General features: G+C 47.9%; 1 protein-coding gene across 1 annotated transcript in view; it reads left to right on the plus strand.

The window, feature by feature from the left end:
* The first annotated feature begins 3800 nt into the window (after window positions 1–3800).
* Window positions 3801–18033, plus strand: part of LOC137546097 (serine/threonine-protein phosphatase 2A regulatory subunit B'' subunit beta-like) — a 145889-nt gene continuing 131656 nt past the window's right edge. The window contains 5 exon segments of the mRNA XM_068268106.1: window positions 3801–3930; window positions 12071–12158; window positions 12160–12239; window positions 12242–12268; window positions 12271–12461. Coding sequence (XP_068124207.1) covers window positions 12130–12158; window positions 12160–12239; window positions 12242–12268; window positions 12271–12461 — 327 coding nt within the window. The 5' untranslated portion in view covers window positions 3801–3930; window positions 12071–12129.

The following is an 18033-nucleotide window of genomic DNA, read 5'->3' on the forward strand; positions in this document are numbered from 1 at the left end:
GGTAGTTTCAGGGAGATCTACCAAATTCTCTCCTTTACCTGTGGCATCATCCCCTTTCCCTGCTCTAGAGGATTGGCAAAGGGCATTGAAGGAAGTGTGGGTGATGGTAAAGAGGAATCTGGGAAAAGCCTTTCAAACGCAGAAAAGACAGGCGGATAAAAGGCGGTCTGTGGAGTGGAAATTCTCTTCAGGTGACATGGTGTGGGTGTCTACTCGGCATCTGGTGTTAAAGCAACCATCTCCCAAGTTGGGACCCAGATTTGTAGGCCCATACCCGGTGTCCAAAAAGATTAATGATGTGACATATATGATTGATCTCCCAGCCAGCATGAGAGGTGTGAGATCATTTCATGTTTCCTTATTGAAGCCTGTGATGGTTGACGATCAACCTGAGTATGAGATCGAGAAAATTTTGGATTCTCGATTAGTGCAGAATTCTGTACAGTACTTGGTCCATTGGATATCCTGTAAGAAGCGTCCGAACTCCACTCCTCAGGGGGGTACTGTAAGGGATTGCGGAGATGCTGCCGCATCAGAAAGTGGCATGTCGGCTATCTCCGCGTCTCAGCCGGCGGTTTCCGCCGCGCAGATACATGATGGAATTATGCCTGGGATTGTAGGGAACGAGGAGGAAGCCGCCGCAGCGCCGAGTGGCATGGCGGCTGTCACCGCGTCTCAGCCAGCGGCTTTTGCCGCATGGTGGAACTTTGCCTGCTCCTTCAGTCGCACATAGACTGAGGTCTGCGCACGCGTGCACAGACAGGATCTTTATGCAAGCAGAAGGGGAGTCAGCTGATCAGCCGGTCAGCTGACTCCAGCACTGATCCTGATTGGCTGAGTGACTGGGGTGGTGCTTAGGAGCGCTCCCAGTATATATAGAACAGGCCTGTCAGTTGTTCCTCGTCTGCTGTTGCATATGCTACGTGTTAGCACTCAGACCCATAGTAAGATCCGAAAGTGTGCCTAGAACCAGCAGGAGCTGGGGATCCACACTTAGACAGATTCTGTTGATAGCTTAAAGTACTAATTGAATTGTATTATTTGTAATGACCCTCTGCTAGCCTTGACTACTCTTCTGTCTTGTGATTCTGTGCCTTTGCCTATCTGATCTTCACTCTGATTCTGTCTTCCGCCTTTGTACCGTATCTGTCCGTGTGTTGCCGAACCTGCTTGTCTGACTCTTCTGCCCTCACCAGGGAGCTAGTCCTGGTGAGGGGTTCTCAGTTTAGGAATCACTTGCTCCTCAGGTTGATAGCTGCAGTATAGTCTGAATCACCTGCCCCTGAGGTTGATAGCTGCAGTATAGTCTGAATCTCCTGCTCCTCAGGTTGATAGCTGCAGTACAGTCTTATTCACCTGCTCCTCAGGTGACTAGCTATCATTATATGCTGTCTGCGTCTCCTGCCCCTCAGGGGATCACCTGTTGCAGTACAGTCTGAATCACTCGCTCCTCGAGTGATCTCACTACATTGTCTTACTGTGCATCACCCGCTCCTTGGGTGAACCTATCATTACTCATCTGAGTCTCCAGCTTGCTGGAATACTGATTACTGTGTTGATTAGAGATACCCCCTTCACCAGCTCCTCTGGACAGTGGGTATCTCCATCTATATTTACTGTTGCACCAAACACCATCTTACATCTTTGTATCCTGTGTGTCTTGCTATACTTGTATTATTGGTGATTCTGCAGATCACCACATAATCAGGTATAACATCTGTATATTTGGTGATACTGCAGATCACCAATAATCAGAAAATCTGTTCTGGCTGACACCGATCATTACATGCCCGAAACGAGCGTGTCATTGCCTCACTTGTATTGCACTAAGTCTACACTAGCCTTTTTTTGCTGTTTTATTCCTGCTTTGGAAGATATTGTATATCCAAAAGGAGCTTCTTGCAGAGAGAATTTATGAAACTTTTTTAAGTTTTTGTGTCAATAAAGCATTTTTGATATTCTTTGTACCAAAAAGACTTTGCATGAACTGTTTATGGTCCTTTCTATCTACAATAGTCAATAGTGAGTGGGTCAAGTGGATGACCCCAAAAAGGAATAAAAGGTTTTGTTTTTTTTATATATATCTAAAAAGGAACGACTCCCAATTACATTACGACTGTGCTGATCTACCTCCAGTGTGTAAACCAGCTGTATTGTGTGCTGATCCCTGCTACTTTCAGTACGCACAGTATTAGCTGTAAAGTCTGGTACACACATACAATTTTGACTAGCCAAATTTAGCTCTGTTCATCATATTCAATGCCTGTTAGCCCACTTACTACATGGGGTGATAAAATTGGTCAGTGATTGACCAATCAAAATTGTATGTGTGTATGCATCTTAATCTATGCCTATACCGATTGTAAACTATCTAAATGAAGGACAGGGGGCTCCATCCAATATTTCGATGGGCAGGCCCGTTATATGTAGCTTACACCGATGCTAAGTTCATTTACATTTTGCCCCACCCACTCACTGCATGGCCACGCCCATTTTTTCTGCGGCATCCGCATATACATCCCACCTGGTGCCCCTGATCTCCAAAGACCCTAGGAACACCCCTGACTGTATGCAACGCAGGTATAACATGCAGCACCACTTTTCCGATCTGTTGCATTCTTGCTGCTACAGGGATCGCAATGCAAAAGGCACTGCAAACCTAGCCATAATTAAAAATATTTATAGAAGAAACCCCTCCCCAACGCACATAGCAACTAATGTTTTTAAAATATGTGTTTAAGAAAATGACATTTTGTAAATGTATAAGACTTTGCAGACCTCTCAAAAACATGCACTAAAAATTGCTAGTGTAAATGTAGGGCCCGTTCACACTGCACGCGTTTCCATATGCGTTTTGGAAACGCGTGCGGGGGGGCCGACACGCAGGACATCAGACATTGCATAGAGTGCAATGTCTGATGTTCACACAGCATGCGTTCCGGACCTGTGCGGTCCGGGAACGCATGCTGCACGCAGATTTTACAAAAACGCGCGGCTGTCCCATTCACTTTTCAGTGATGGGATCAGCCACGCAACGCATACGAACGCGGATGGCGTGCGTTCGTACGCGTTGCGGTCCGCATGCGTTGCGGTCTGCACTTTGTAGTCTGAACGGGCCCTTAGTCAGCCCATCTTCATTTGGTGCTCTGTTGTTAAACTGTATAAACGTCCACCCCATGAGAGCTATCTAAATAAACAAAAGCCGCTTATGATCATCTTTTACAATCATTTCATATCATGAACTGTGAACTTCAATTTAGTACTCCTACGCCAACCAGCGATATAAACCAGACGACCGCTGTGGTCTCCAGCAGGGAAAGAAGTTCAGAACACTGGGGACCCAGCTGCAGGAGACAAGAAACCCAAACACGTTGTCTCCAGAACCCGTTCTGAGCAAAGGTAGCTGCCTGTAATCGACTACCTTCTCCCCTCCTAGTCCTTTGCTTTGACGAGCTGATGGATGTGCGCATGCCCCCGCATGCGCAGTGCACAAAGTAGCTTTTTTTTCGGACGGGTAGTCAAAAGCGACAGAACACTGTTACTAGGTAACAGCCGCACATACTCGCTTCTGCGCACGCATTCACAGAAGTAGAACTCCGCATGCGCAGCCCCAGAGACACGCCCTCCTGATCGTTGTAGCGTTTGCGTGCTTATCACACACACTAGTCATTTTTGCAGCCAATTGCCGCCTGGTGAGTTGAGGAGGCGGAAGGTAGATTCACGGCTATTGGCGCTCACAGCGTCGCTTGTTCATTGGCCCTGATGATGAGGTGGGCGGGAAAGTGGTTGTGCTGTGCACAGAATGGTGTGTGAATGCTACTGTTGCTGCTGCGGCGTTTAAGTGACACGGTCCCGGTTTGGAGGGTCATGAGCTGCATGCAAGGCATTACAGTGGGACATGTAGTAGCTGTGTGCATTGGCTGGAGAGAGGTGAATATATGTAGTAACTGCTGAGGGGTTTTACTCTGACAGCTGATCTTTGCCTCCCGCACTACTATGCATTGCTCTGTGCGTCAATTCTGCCTTCTCTGTACCCCTTTTCTCATACTGGGGAGCTGCTATAGCCGTTCACTATTCTTGCAGTGCTAGTCCTGTTAAAACACATACCATGTTGATAGATGTGCTCGTTTTATTTTGTAAGCTTACTCCGGTGTTTCAACATTTTAGCATACCCGACAGAATAGCATACAAATGCTACTGAGCATGTGCAAAGTCATGCAGGGCAGACATTAACCCCATAATACCCATCAGCAGCATTAACCTTTTCAACCCCAGTTAGCTGCCTGTGTGCTGATGTGCAATCTCCACTATCCAAGTGGACATAGAGTTAGAATAAAAAGTTGTCCGAGCGAAGCGAGGACCGAGCCCGCAGCCCAGCGAGCGAAGCGACCGGGCAAGGGGACACTGATTCTACTAACAAGGGGTATATCACTTTAAATGTATGCTATTCTGTCAATGTATGCTAGTTAGTTGGAACACTGTTCTACCCTGGCCTAGTGCGTATAATGGAAATAGACCTTTGCTGTATTTAAAGTTACCCATTATGGGACAGTGTTGTCTATTATAAGGCTAGGTTCGCAGTGGCATTTGCATTGTGATCCCTGTACATTATGCCCGTTGACGCTAGCGTTTCTGCAGGGGCGTAGCAATAGGGGTTGCAGAGGTTACGACCGCATCGGGGCCCCAAAGGGCCCTCCGTCAACTGCAGTATTAGCTCTCTATTGGTCCTGTGCTCATAATAATCACTTCTATAGATACTTTGAATAGTGGTAATCATTAACTAGTTGATCCCCATCCCCATCTTGCAACTCTGACACTGTAGTTGCCATTGGCAAGTTTTGGTGTGCAGTATCAATTGTTGTTTATAGAATGCTTGGGGGGCCCCATTGTAAAACTTGCATCCTGGCCCACAGATCCTTAGCTATGCCACTGCGTTTCTGCCTAGTGTGTTCCTACCCTCATACTACATGGAGGTAAAACTGGTGAGTGATTGGCCAATCATAATTGAAGTGGTGTACCAAGCTTAAAGCTGGCCATACACTGTCCCGATTTTCCGCCGTTTCGACAGCAGATTCGATCACTGGGATCGAATTTGCTGCCAATCGTTTGCGCTAAACGCAACCGCCGATCCGATTTCCTCCCGAAATCTGATCGGTCCGCCGATTATGCCGTGCGGGAAATTACTGTCGATCGCCCGTGGGTAGGGAGCGCGTCGCTAGCGGCGGCCGATCCGATACAGGTATACATTACCTGACGCTAGCTCCCGGGCATCTTCTCTGCGCTGCACCGCTCTGTTCCTGCTTCCATCCCAGCGTACATTAACTTCCTGTGTCACTCCAGTGACCAGGAAGTTCAAATAGAGGGTGCTCTATTTGAACTTCCAGGTCACGGAGTGACACAGTGTACGCTGGGATGCGGTGCGGGATGCTGGGATGCGGTGCAGCGCGGAGAAGAGGACCCGGAGCCAGCTTCAGGTAATGTATACGCGGGGGGAGGGGGGGGGGGACAGGCGGCAGGAGCAGCTCAACAGACTGTGATCTATTTTAGGCTGAAATCGATTCACAATCTGTTTGCAGTAAAGGCAGCCATACGATCCCTCTCTGATCAGATTCGATCAGATAGGGATCTGTCAGTTGGTCTAATGGCAAATCGACCAGTGTATGGCTACCTTTAGATTGCACTCCTCTTTACAGGTGATCAATGAGATGCAAATGTAATTCAAATTGTAACCAGGGGTGTAACAATAGACGCTGTAAGGGATGTAGCTGTAGGGGGCCACCGTGGAGAAAGAAGTTTCTTTTCCCTATTCTGAGAGACTGACAACTAAGGTCACAGAGAGAAAAAACTTTGCTTTCTGCACAATTGTTCTAATGATTGCATCTGCTCAGCTACTGATGAGGAATCATATGGTACAAAGATTATGTAGACAATTCCTAGTCAGTGTTCAGCAGGGACTTGTGTAGAGCGCTGTTCTACCCCCAGCCTTTCTACCCCTCCCCAAGTGCTGTGTACTGCAATATTGAGGATATCCAAACACAACAAAGGGTAGCACCAGTACAGAAATGATAAATGATGTAACTCATGAATAAACTAAATGTTCGGGATATTTCCTGCAATATTGAGGAGTCTGGGCATGGAGAGAAAAAGCGTTCTGCTCTCTAATCAATTATTCTAATGACCGCATCTGCTCAGCCACTGATAACGAATCTTACAAAGTTTTGTAGATGATGATTTGTAGACAGTCCCAATTCAGTGTGCAGCAGGCTCTTGTGTACAGTGCCATGCCCCCAGTCTCTCTACCCTCTCCCCAAAAGCTGTGTACTGTAGTGATGCTATAGAAGTCCGCAGAGTCAGTTCTACTTCATCCGAGGTGAACAGAGTGAGTGTAATAAGCGGAGGCTGGGAGCACTCGTCTGTCTCTTTTCTGTATGCATTTTTTGCACATTATGTGTGTATGTGTGAAAACATGCATGTTTTATCACAGAAGCTAATATAATTGATAGATAAAATGCGTGCAGTGCTTCACTGCTGTCAGCTTTTATCTGCGTAGCCAATTGAATAACATTGGTTCTCAGTTTACCTGTGCAGAAAACTAGGAGGGTAGAGGCCCCATCCAAAGTTATAGCAGGGGGGCCCAGTGATTTCTTGTTATGCCCCTGATTGTAACAAGCTTGGAATTGGGCAAGTCAAATGCACTTGCTGGTTGGTCAATACCAACCACAAATACTGCGTTTCTCTAGACATGTCTTAAGGTGGCCATACACTGGTTGATTTGCCATCAGATTCGACCAACAGATAGATCCCTCTCTGATCGAATCTGATCCGAGAGGGATCGTATGGCCACCTTACAGCAAACAGATTGTGAATCGTTTTCAGCCGGAAACCGATCACAATCTGTGGAGCTGCCGCCCCCCTGCATACATTACCTGTTTTCGGCCGGCGCGAGTCCCCTGGTCCCAGCTGTCTTCTTCTCCGCTTCGGGCTCCAGACCGTTCCTGCAGCTACTGAACTTCCTGTCCAGGGGGAGTTTAAACAGTAGAGGGCTCTCTACTGTTTAAACTTCCTGCCGGGACAGGAAGTTCTGTGTAGCAGCAGCCGGTCCGGAACCCAGCGCGGAAAGAAGACAGCGGGGACTCGCGCCGGCCGGAACAGGTAATGTATTCCCGCTGTATTGCGTTGGTCGTCGGGCATTCGAACGCCGCTATCGACGCACTCCCGACCCGCCGGCGATCGAGAGAAATCTTCCGCACGGACGGATCGACGGGAACGATCGATTTCAGACGGAAACCGATCGTTCTGTCAGCGGTGTGCGCGGCGATTTCACAGCCGATTAGATCACTGTGATCGAATCGGCCGTATATATGCGGGAAAATTGTTAGGTGTATGGGCTCCTTTAGGCCTCTTTTCCACGGACTGCTGATAGGCAGTGAAATGCCTCTCAAACTCTCACAACTGCTTGCTTCTGCCTGGCAACTGCTTGCTGAGCACACAGTTCAATTGCCTGTTGAAATGAGCCCTGAGGCATCTTTTCCACAAGCAGTTGAACTGTGCACTCAGCAAGCAGTTACCAGGTAGCAGCAAGAAGTTGTGAGAGTTTGAGGCATTTCACTGCCTATCAACTCCCTGTGGAAAAGAGATTGATACGCAGTCAAATGCCTCTCAAACTCTCGCAACTACTCACTGCTGTCTGGTATCTGCTCACTGAGCACACAGCTCAACAGTTCGTGGAAAAGGCAGCCATACGATCCCTCTCTGATCAGATTCGATCAGAAAGGGATCTATCTGTTGGGTCGAATCTGATGGCAAATCGACCAGTGTATGGCTACCTTAACTGTTAGGCAAAAAAAGGTAATTTGAATCTCTATTCTCCTGTGTTAAACAGTTTGGAAGGTAGCCAAGAAGGCAATACTGAAGTTAAAAATCTCTTACTTTTTTGTGGCTGAACAGCAATCATCTTTATCCCAGGCTGCTATGGAGGCCGCAGGCCGCACATGAGAAGTTGCAGAGCATGTTGGGAGTTTTCTTCTCTCTACTGCCCTCCCTGTTTCTCCCCATCATTTCCCCATTTCTCCATAATTCTTTACTGCAGCCTGATTGGTTTCCCTTCCCACCCTTCTCACCCTTCTGTGCAGACATCTGAATGACAGACCCTGCACCCCCCCCCCCCCCCCCAACTGACAGCGACATCACCCGCACCCCGCCGGACTGACAGCGGGACATTCACCCGCACCCTGCAACCACCCCCCAACCCCTTCCCCGAACTGACCGCAAAATCACCCATCCGCTCTCCTCCCACAACACAACGCCCCCCCCCCCCTCCCCCCGGAATGACAGCACAAGCCCAGCCCCCCGGACTGACAGTGACATCAGCCGCACCGAGACTGACAGCGACATCACCTGCAAGTAAGCCCCCCACGACCCACCCCCCCCCCCCCCCCCCCCCCCGCGGACTGCCAGCGACATCACCCGCACACGGTCCCACCCCCCGCACAGGACTGACAGAGCGACATTGCCCGCAAGACACACCCACACCCGCAGAATCACAGAGCGACATTGCCCGCAAGACACCCCCCGCCACTGAGTGACAGAGCAGCAGAGATGGCGATATGCCCCCCTCCCTTATACCAGAGGCTGGTGGGAGTGTCTGAGGGCTAATGAATACTAAATCAGGAAGCAGGTTAAGGGAGGATATTATTATTATTATTATTATTATTTATTAGATTTATATAGCGCCAACATATTACGCAGCGCTGTACAATAAATAGGATTACAGACAATCATAACAGGGTTGACAGAACAATACAGGTAACAGACCATAGATACAACAATACAGGTAATAGCAACAAGATACGCAACGCAATGCAGATAATAGTACAATGCCAGATCATAAACTGGAATGGTAGTGGTAAAAAATTACCAGTTCCAAATTCTGGGTTAAGTGCACACAGTCAAGTATGATACACAAGGGAAGAGGACCCTGCCAAAGGCTTACAATCTAGAGGGAGGGGCTGGTGACACAAAAGGAGGAGGTGCATCAAGAAGTTATTGGCAGAAAGGATTAGGGTAGTGTTGAGTTGATGTAGGCCTCCTTGAAGAAGTGAGTTTTGAGTGCTTTTTTGAAGGTGTTGAAGGTGGGAGCGAGCCTGATGGGCAGCGGGAGAGAGTTCCACAGGATAGGGGCAGCTCTAGTGAAGTCCTGCAGTCTGGCATGGGAGTGCGAGATGCGTGGGGTGGTTAAGAGGAGGTCGTTGGAGGAGCGAAGTGGGCGGCCAGGTGTATATCTGCTGACCAGGTCAGAGATGTAGGTTGGGCAGGACTTGTGTAAGGATTTGTATGCCAAACATAGGATCTTGAAGCTGATTCTGAAGTGAATTGGAAGCCAATGAAGGGATTTGCGTAGGGGAGTTGTGGAGACAGAGCGGTGGGAGGAGTAGATGAGTCTGGCTGCTGCGTTCATGATGGATTTTAGGGGGGCGATGCGGTTTTGAGGAAGGCCTGACAAGAGGGAGTTGCAGTAGTCCAGGCGGGAGATGATGAGGGCATGGACAAGGAGTTTGGTAGTGTCTGGGGTCAGGAAAGGCCGGATCTTGGAGATGTTGCGTAAGTGGAAATAGCAGGCTCTAGCTACGGTTTGGATGTGGGAGGTGAAGGAGAGGGCCGAGTCTAGGGTGACACCCAGGCAGCGGGCTTGTGTGGTTGGATGAATGATTGTGCCATTGACAGTGACATAGAGGTCAGTGGGGGGTGAAGCAGCACGGGGCGGGAAGATTAGGAGCTCAGTCTTATCCAGGTTTAATTTTAGGAACCTGGCCGACATCCACGATGAAATAGCTGAGAGACCAGAGGATACCTTCTCCATGGTGTTGGTGGAGAGGTCAGTGGTATGGAGGTAAATCTGGGTGTCATCTGCATATAGGTGATAGTTGAAACCCAGAGAGGAGATGAGTTTTCCGATGGAGGCAGTGTAGATGGAGAACAGCAGGGGACCAAGAACAGAGCCTTGGGGGACCCCAACTGAAAGTGGGAAGGAGGTTGAGGAGGAACCATTGAAGGAGGTCTTGAAGGAGCGATTTGAGAGGTAGGAGGAAAACCATGCTAGGGCACGGTCTTGGATACCCACAGATTGCAGGGACTGGAGTAGCAGGGAGTGATCAACAGTGTCGAATGCTGTTGAATATTAACATCACGACTGGCTTCAGACAAGACAGTCAAAGATGGAACCTTCCAGGAACTGTCAGGAGCATAAATCTCTGCAAATACTATATACAATTCTGTGAAATGCAAATGTGGACAGTGAAATGCATATGTAATGTTAAGTACAGCCAATATGTAGCTACTGATATGGTGTTTTTTTTTTGTTTTGTTTTTTCTCTGAGACCCTATACCTAACAGCTCTGTCTGCTCTGTTTCATTGTTTAATATACAGAGTGTAGTTTGTCAACTGCAAATATTAGAGAATGATGCAATGTTATAAAAAGATATATATCTGAAAATAAAAATGACTTTTTGCTACTAAAATTCTAATAATTATCAGTACTACACATACAATTCACAAAATTTGTCCCCCCCCCCCCCCCCCCCGCTTCAATGTCACTTTAAGAGGAAATAAATATGGCATCCTCCATATCCCTCTCACTTCAGTTGTCCTTTTTTAAAAAGAAACTATTAGCAATAATATGCCCCCCCAAAAAAAACAAAACAAAAAAAAAGACCCAACAACAAAACAGATATGTAAGTAGATAAATTCTTGCTCTACTTACATAATGTACTGTAGTGTCTAGTGTCTACATTTTTCTTTCAGATAATTTTATATAGTAAATGAGCAGAGGGGGCCATCTTGTGTCTTCCGGCTAGATGCCTCCTCCCTGCACTGATTATGTGCACAGCAGGGAGGAATAAATGCAGCACACGTAGACTCACCTGCTAATGGATCCAAGCGCTGCCAGTCCCATCTATTCTTGCAGAGAGAATAGAAGGGAACTGCAGTGCCTGGAACCATTATTAGGTGAGTCTGTGTGTGCTGCCTTTATCCTTCCTCAACGTGCAGGGCGGGGAGGAGGGGTAATGTGGCGGCGGCAGGAGAACGGAGACGGGGGCCATGCCACTGGAGGAAGGGGTCCGAGGTAGCCTCTGGCCCACCTCCCTGCTCCCTAGCTGCCGCTGCAACCACAGTGAAGGGGAGACCAGGTGGCCAATTAGAGAGGTGAGTGACAGAGGCTTCAGCCAATCAGGCTGATTCAGCATGCCATGTCACTTCTCTTTTGCGTCTGTGTACGCAGTTAGAGCCTGGGGGGCATGAGGAGAGAAAACCCATTTGGGGAAAAAAGTAAGATTGATTTTAAACTTGAATTGCCTGGTTAGCATCCTTTTTACCCATGTAATAGCCTGCAATAGAGAATTGATTTTGTATTTTATGCCTAACGGTTACTCTTTAAGCTACTTACACATGCTAGATTCAACTAGAGTAGGGTGGCCGATTAAGCCAACTTTGGGAAAGAATCCAGTACAGGAGCCCATTGACTTCACCTAAAAATCTGACATGCCAGATCTTAAGCAACCCGAGTCCATTGTCTTCCCCACTTACTCTGCTTGTGGGAGGCCACACTGTCATGCACCGTGCTTTGTCCCTCTCCTCCATCCATAGCAACAGGCTAGCAATGCATCTGTACAGAACTTGTTCATGTGTACAGGGCTTTGGGGTACTTTCACACTGTAACGGTTTTTGCGCACTGTAAAGCGGTATCATTCAAAATCTATTTACAGTTTACACCTCATCTGTTGCTATCCAGTTGGTTCCGCATTTACAATTCAGAGGATGCAATGCTTTGCTAAAAGCGCACATAATGCACACAATGACTTCATTCACTAAGATCTGTTTGTAAAATGGTCATGTGAGGTTAAGTGAACCTGAGATGGATTTTCTCGTTGTACTTACCTGGGGCTTCACAGGGGTGTTTAGGTCTTGTGCGCTTTCAATATACATTTCTGTATGTTTGGTAGCAACATGCATTCTCTTTGTAACTAGGCACCTATTTCTTTATTGAAATATCTTTCTGCTTATTCTTGATAGGTTAATCAACACGTACTTCTCTTCTTCAGACACGTGCAGCAATACTGATAAGCCTAATCATGCCTACAAATAAGGTTCTTCAGCCGGTTTAAAATGAAAGTAGATGAACTGTTCCTTTATTGGTTGAGTGAGACACCAACGCAGTTGCTGCTCAAAGATTACCTCAGAAGGATAAAAATGGAGAGAATGTTATGGCTGATCCTTTGAAGACAGTTTGGACTCAAGCAGTAATGTGCAGTCGGCACATAAAACATTGGATAACCCATCTCTGTCACCAGTGACTTCTCGTAGTCCTCATTCTCGTTCCCCATCATCTCTCCCTATTGGTGCATTTGGCAGCCCACGAAGTGCAGTCACTCCCAGGACACGCAGATCTGCTAGCTCAAGATTGGTTAGTATGTTTTACAAGCTTTATAACCACCTGATTGTATAAAATATAGCAAAACCTTATGACGCTATAGAATGATACAAATTACTGTTATATAGTGTCAGCAAAGTGTAAGGTTACTTTATTTATTTATTTATTTTTTAATAATTATTCTAATTATAAAGTTCTGACTCTTTACAAGATACTTTTAAACAACTCTGAATTTCAGATGTTCCCTCTCCTACTTGGTAACCCAGTTTGTAAAATACTAGTAACCCTATTAGAATCACCAACTCTGGTTGGCCAGTTAGCACTGCCTAAAGCCACCCCACCTATAAGCAGCTCAAACTGCCTATTGCAGGGATGCCTCTATGTTCTTCAGATCACAGGTGTATGTCATAGTGATGAGATTTCTAGAAGTGAGATAAACATGGATGGTTTTAGAAGAGGCAGGGCTGCACTAATTTGTGTGCCTTTCCACATTACACTGCATAGTAATGCATCTGTAAGCTGGCTGGCTGACCTGTAAAGAGACATATTGACCTTGCCTTTTTCCTTCAAGTGCACCTTCAGTCCTGAATGTTTAAAGGATACCACAACTGAAATGTGGCATAATGAGATAGACATGTGTATGTACAGTGCCTAGCACACAAATAACTCTGCTGTGTTCCTTTTTTTCTTTTTCTCTCTGAAAGCGGTAAATATCAGTTATGAAGGTGGCTGACTCAGTCCTGACTCAGACAGGAAGTGACTACAGTGTGACCCTCACTGATAAGAAATTCCTCTTTTTATCTCTTTCTTGCTCTCAGAAGCCATTTTCTGCTAGGAAAGTATTTTATAGGTGGAATTTCTTATCAGGGAGGGTCACACTGTAGTCACTTCCTGTCTGAGTCAGGACTGAGTCAGCCACTTACATACCTGATATTTAACTCTTTCAGGCACAGAAAGAAAAAAAGGAACACAGCATAGGTATTAGTGTGCTAGGCACTGTACATACACATGTCTATCTCAACATGTCACATGTCAGTTGTGGTATCCTTTAAACTGCATTCATATCACTAGATGTGCCAGCAGAATTCTTTTGACAAACAAAGGGCTTGATGCACTGAAAAACTGTAACGCATGGCAATTTTTTACCAGTACTTGGTACTGGTACATGAGTAGCGCAAGTGCTTCTTTGGTAATGCCCAGTACTGTAGCAACCACCCATTTATCATGAGTTGCGGTGACTTCACAATGCATGGTGCATTTCTAGTGCTAGTAACGCTAAAGTTGCTATGCGCTGTGTGCATATTACCAGCTATATATAGTAGTGTGTGTGTGTGTGTGTGTGTGTGTGTGTGTGTGTGTGTGTGTGTGTGTGTGTGTGTGTGTACATTTACATATATACAGGGCTGTGGAGTCGGAGTCGTGGAGTCAGTCGGGGCAATTTTGGGTGCCTGGAGTCGGGGGAAAAATGCAGACTCCGACTCCTAATGAATTTAAACTGCGCAGGTGTAGCATGCTCCCGGGCGGCGGAGTGTGTGCATGCGCGCTACGCCAGACTGGCTCAAGTACCTGGACTCATAGCAGAAGATCCAGGTGGCGGAGGAGGACAGCGAGGGACTAATTAGCCTGAAGGGCTGGAGGAAGCCCCAGGTATGTATAAAACTTTAATTTCATCTTTCTCAGGTTTACTTTGTTACACAGTTGTACTATACTCTACATATGCACTCCCCACAGAGCTGCAGGGAATCCACTGAGAATGTTGTGCACATTGAACACAGAGGTGTTGTCTATCACCCATAAACCTGGTTCAGATTGTGCATGAAGAATGTGTAATAGAGGAAGAATCTCCTTATTCCCCTGCAGAGTACCTGCACATCACTCTTACATGTACCCACAGTTACATTGCCTAGAGCCTGACAGATGTTCTTTGTTCCGGCCTGTACCTTTTACAAGTACTCTTACCAAGGACTAGTTTTAGTCTATGACTAAAGGGAATAAATATGGCAGTCTCCCTATCCTTCTCACTGCAGTTGTCTTTTAAAATTCCTAAGAGTTGGCAGTTAAGAGACTAATTTCATGTTTCATACTTCCAATCAACAAGATTGTAATATGCAAATTAGAGGAGTCTGAGTCGGTGGAATCCTAAACTGAGGAGTCGGAGTCGGTGGATTTTTGTACCAACTCCACAGCCCTGCATATATATAGTGTGTGTGTGTGTGTGTGTGTGTGTGTGTATATTGCATGCATACATACCCACCCAACCAAAAGTTTGGACACACCTTCTCATTCGAAGTGTTTTCTTTATTTTCATTTCTATGAACATTGTAGATTCACACTGAAGGCATCCAAACTATGAATTAACACATGTGGAAGTATAGTACATAAAAGTGGGATTTCTTGCCTTATAAATGGGGTTGGGACCATCGGTTGCAATGTGGAGAAGTTAGGTGGATACACAACTGATAGTCCTACTAAATAGACTGTTAGAATTTGTATTATGGCAAGAAAAAAGCAGCGTAAAGAAAAACGAGTGGCCATCATTACTTTAAGAAATGAAGGTCAGTCAGTCCGAAAAAAATTGGGAAAACTTACTGGCTGGTAAGAATCTGCTGATCTGTGTGCTGTCTGCTCACACACATGTATTGTTCTGCATCTGCTGCCACTACTGCTCTTTACGCTTACTATAGACTGTTGCTGACTGTTACATGATCTGCACTCTTGCTGGCTGTACGGAACTGCTGCATTGCACCGCTCACATGATGGACTGTAGTGCACCACTCACGGGATGGACTGTATTGCACCGCTCATGGGGGGGTACCGTATTGCACTGCTCATGGGATGGACTGTATTGCACTGCCCATGCGTTAGGCCGTATTGCACTACTGTACCGCACGTGCTCATGTGATGGACTGTATCGTACCGTATTGCACTGCTCATAAGATGGACTGTATTGCACTGCTCATGCGATAGGCAGCACTGCACTGCTCATGTGATGGACTGTATCGCACCGTATTGCACTTATCGCAAGATCGACTATATTGCACTGCTCATGTGATTGTCTCTGTATTGCACTGCTGTACCGCACAGTCGGTACGGCACGGCGCACGTGATAAACTGTCTTCAACTGCACGAGACTGCTTTTAACTTGGACCTGGACTGTCCCTGTGGCGGGCGACCCTTGGCAATGCCAGGCTCCTCTACCTCCCGTAGGCACCCCACTCCCGCCATCGACCACGACCCCGCACCCCACTCCACTACACGTACCACGTACCCCAGGGAGCAACTTCTGCGGTGGGAACATCGTGGCCCACCACTCCCTGAGGCCAACCTCTTGCCAAAACGGGTCCAGAACTACATACAGCAAGTACTGGACTCCGCTCCCTGGCCCAGTACAGGCTGGCGGCGAAGGGGCTGTCCAGCTGGGGCCCGTGTGAGACTCAGGAAGAGGGGCTTGAGGTCAGCCATCCCCTCGGTACTCCTGGCAGCAGGTGACAGCTCGGGAGGAACACACCAGTACTCTGCTTCACGGAGACTTGGCTACATGAGAACATCCCGGAGAACGCCCTAAACCTCCCAGGCTTCATCCTCATACGGGGGGACCGGGACCCTTTCTTCTCTGGGAATAAAAGAGGCGGTGGCATCTGCTTCTACGTCAGCTCCTCATGGTGCCCCACCCCACCAGTACTCGACAGGAAGTGCTCCCCAGACCTAGAGCTTCTCGTGAACTGCAGGCCAGTATACTCACCACGGGAGTTCTCCTCCTATGTCCTTGTCGAAGTGTATATTCGCCCTGATGCCGACGCCATATCTGCCTTGAATTCCCTCAGCGACACCATCTTGCAGTGGGAAATATCCCTCCCAGACTCACTGTTCATAGTCATGGGGGACTTCAACAGGGCAAACCTTCGACAAGAGCTGCCAAGCTACCACCAGCATGTTGCCTACCCTACCAGAGGCCCGAACACCCTCGATCATTGTTACACGCCACTGAAGAATGCCTACAAGGATATCCCTGGGGCGGCACTTTGCTCCTCTGACCACTGCCTTGTTCATCTCATCCCCACCTACAGAAGGCTCCTGGAACCAGCAAAACCGGTCGTGAAGTCCTCCAAGGTGTGGACCAGCAAGGCCAAGCTCCACCTTCAAGCCTGCTTTGATTGCACGGACTGGGAATCCCTGGCAGCTCCAGACCTGGACGAGTGGGCGGACAACGTCACCTCTTACATCAGCTTCTGCGAGGCCTCCTGCGTCCCAACCAAATCCTTCAAGGTCTACCCGAATAACAAACCGTGGTTCTCCAACAAGCTACGGCTACTGTGGAAACGTAAGGAGGCGGCTCACAAGGCGGGAAACCAGGAGGAATTCAGGAAGGTGAGGAACGTTCTGAAGCGAGAGCTGACAGCCGCAAAGAAGGAGTTTGCTGAGAGGATGAAGCAGAACCTGCGCTCGAACAACTCACGAGCCGTATGGCAAGGGCTTAAGGCTGCCACCAACTACAAGCCTCCCTCGCAACATGCTACACCAAGCCCTGAATTGGCTAAAGAACTAAGCAAATTCTACCGCAGGTTTGAAAGGCAGACCGAGCCTGGGGGGCACCCACCACCTCCTCCCCACCCATCCCCTGGGCATAGCGAACCAAGTGAGGACTCACACTCTCTGGAAGTGAGGGAGGCAGACGTTCGGCACCTCCTGTCCACGCTAAATGCCAGGAAAGCCTCGGGACCTGACGGCGTGTCCCCAGCCTGCCTCAAAACCTGTTCGGAGCAACTTGCCTCCATCCTATCTGCCATCTTCAGCAGTCCCTGACAGAGGGCAGAGTCCCGGCCTGCTTCAAGAGGTCCACCATCATTCCAGTCCCTAAGAAACAGGGCACCTCCGACCTCAACAACTACAGGCCTGTAGCCCTGACGTCCGTCATCATGAAGTCCCTAGAGAGAGTGGTCTTATCCACCCTCAAGCTATCCACCTTGCCCCTACTAGACCCACTCCAGTTCGCCTACAGGGCAAATAGGTCCACTGATGATGCTCTTAACATCTGTTTGGAATACATGTACAACCACCTAGACAGGAGGGATGCTTATGCCAGAGTACTGCTACTAGACTTCAGCTCGGCATTTAATACTATATGCCCACGCACCCTCCAGAATGTCCTGACTACACTGGGGTCCACTCCACCCTATGGCTATGGATCACCGACTTTCTTTCTAACAGATCACAAGTTGTCAGGCTAGGGGACATCTACTCACGGGTAGAGATAACAAACACAGGGGCACCCCAGGGCTGCGTCCTGTCCCCGCTTCTCTTTTCCCTTTACACAAATGATTGCAGATCCACGGCAGACTCTGTCAAAGTCATAAAATTTGCGGATGACACCACCATTGTTGGCCTCGTCACCAAGGACAACATCCGGGAGTACCAGCAGCAGGTGGAAAGACTATGCCACTGGTGTAAAGAGAACAGTCTAGTGCTCAACACGGCCAAAACCGTCGAACTTATAATTGACTTTAGGAAGTCGGCACCTACCCCACCTCCCATCTACATCGATGGCACCGAGGTGGCCAGAGTGCCCTGTGCTCGCCTGCTGGGCACTACCATCTCCAGCGATCTC

Source organism: Hyperolius riggenbachi, chromosome 2, assembly GCF_040937935.1.
Source record: "Hyperolius riggenbachi isolate aHypRig1 chromosome 2, aHypRig1.pri, whole genome shotgun sequence".
Lineage (NCBI taxonomy): Eukaryota > Metazoa > Chordata > Amphibia > Anura > Hyperoliidae > Hyperolius > Hyperolius riggenbachi.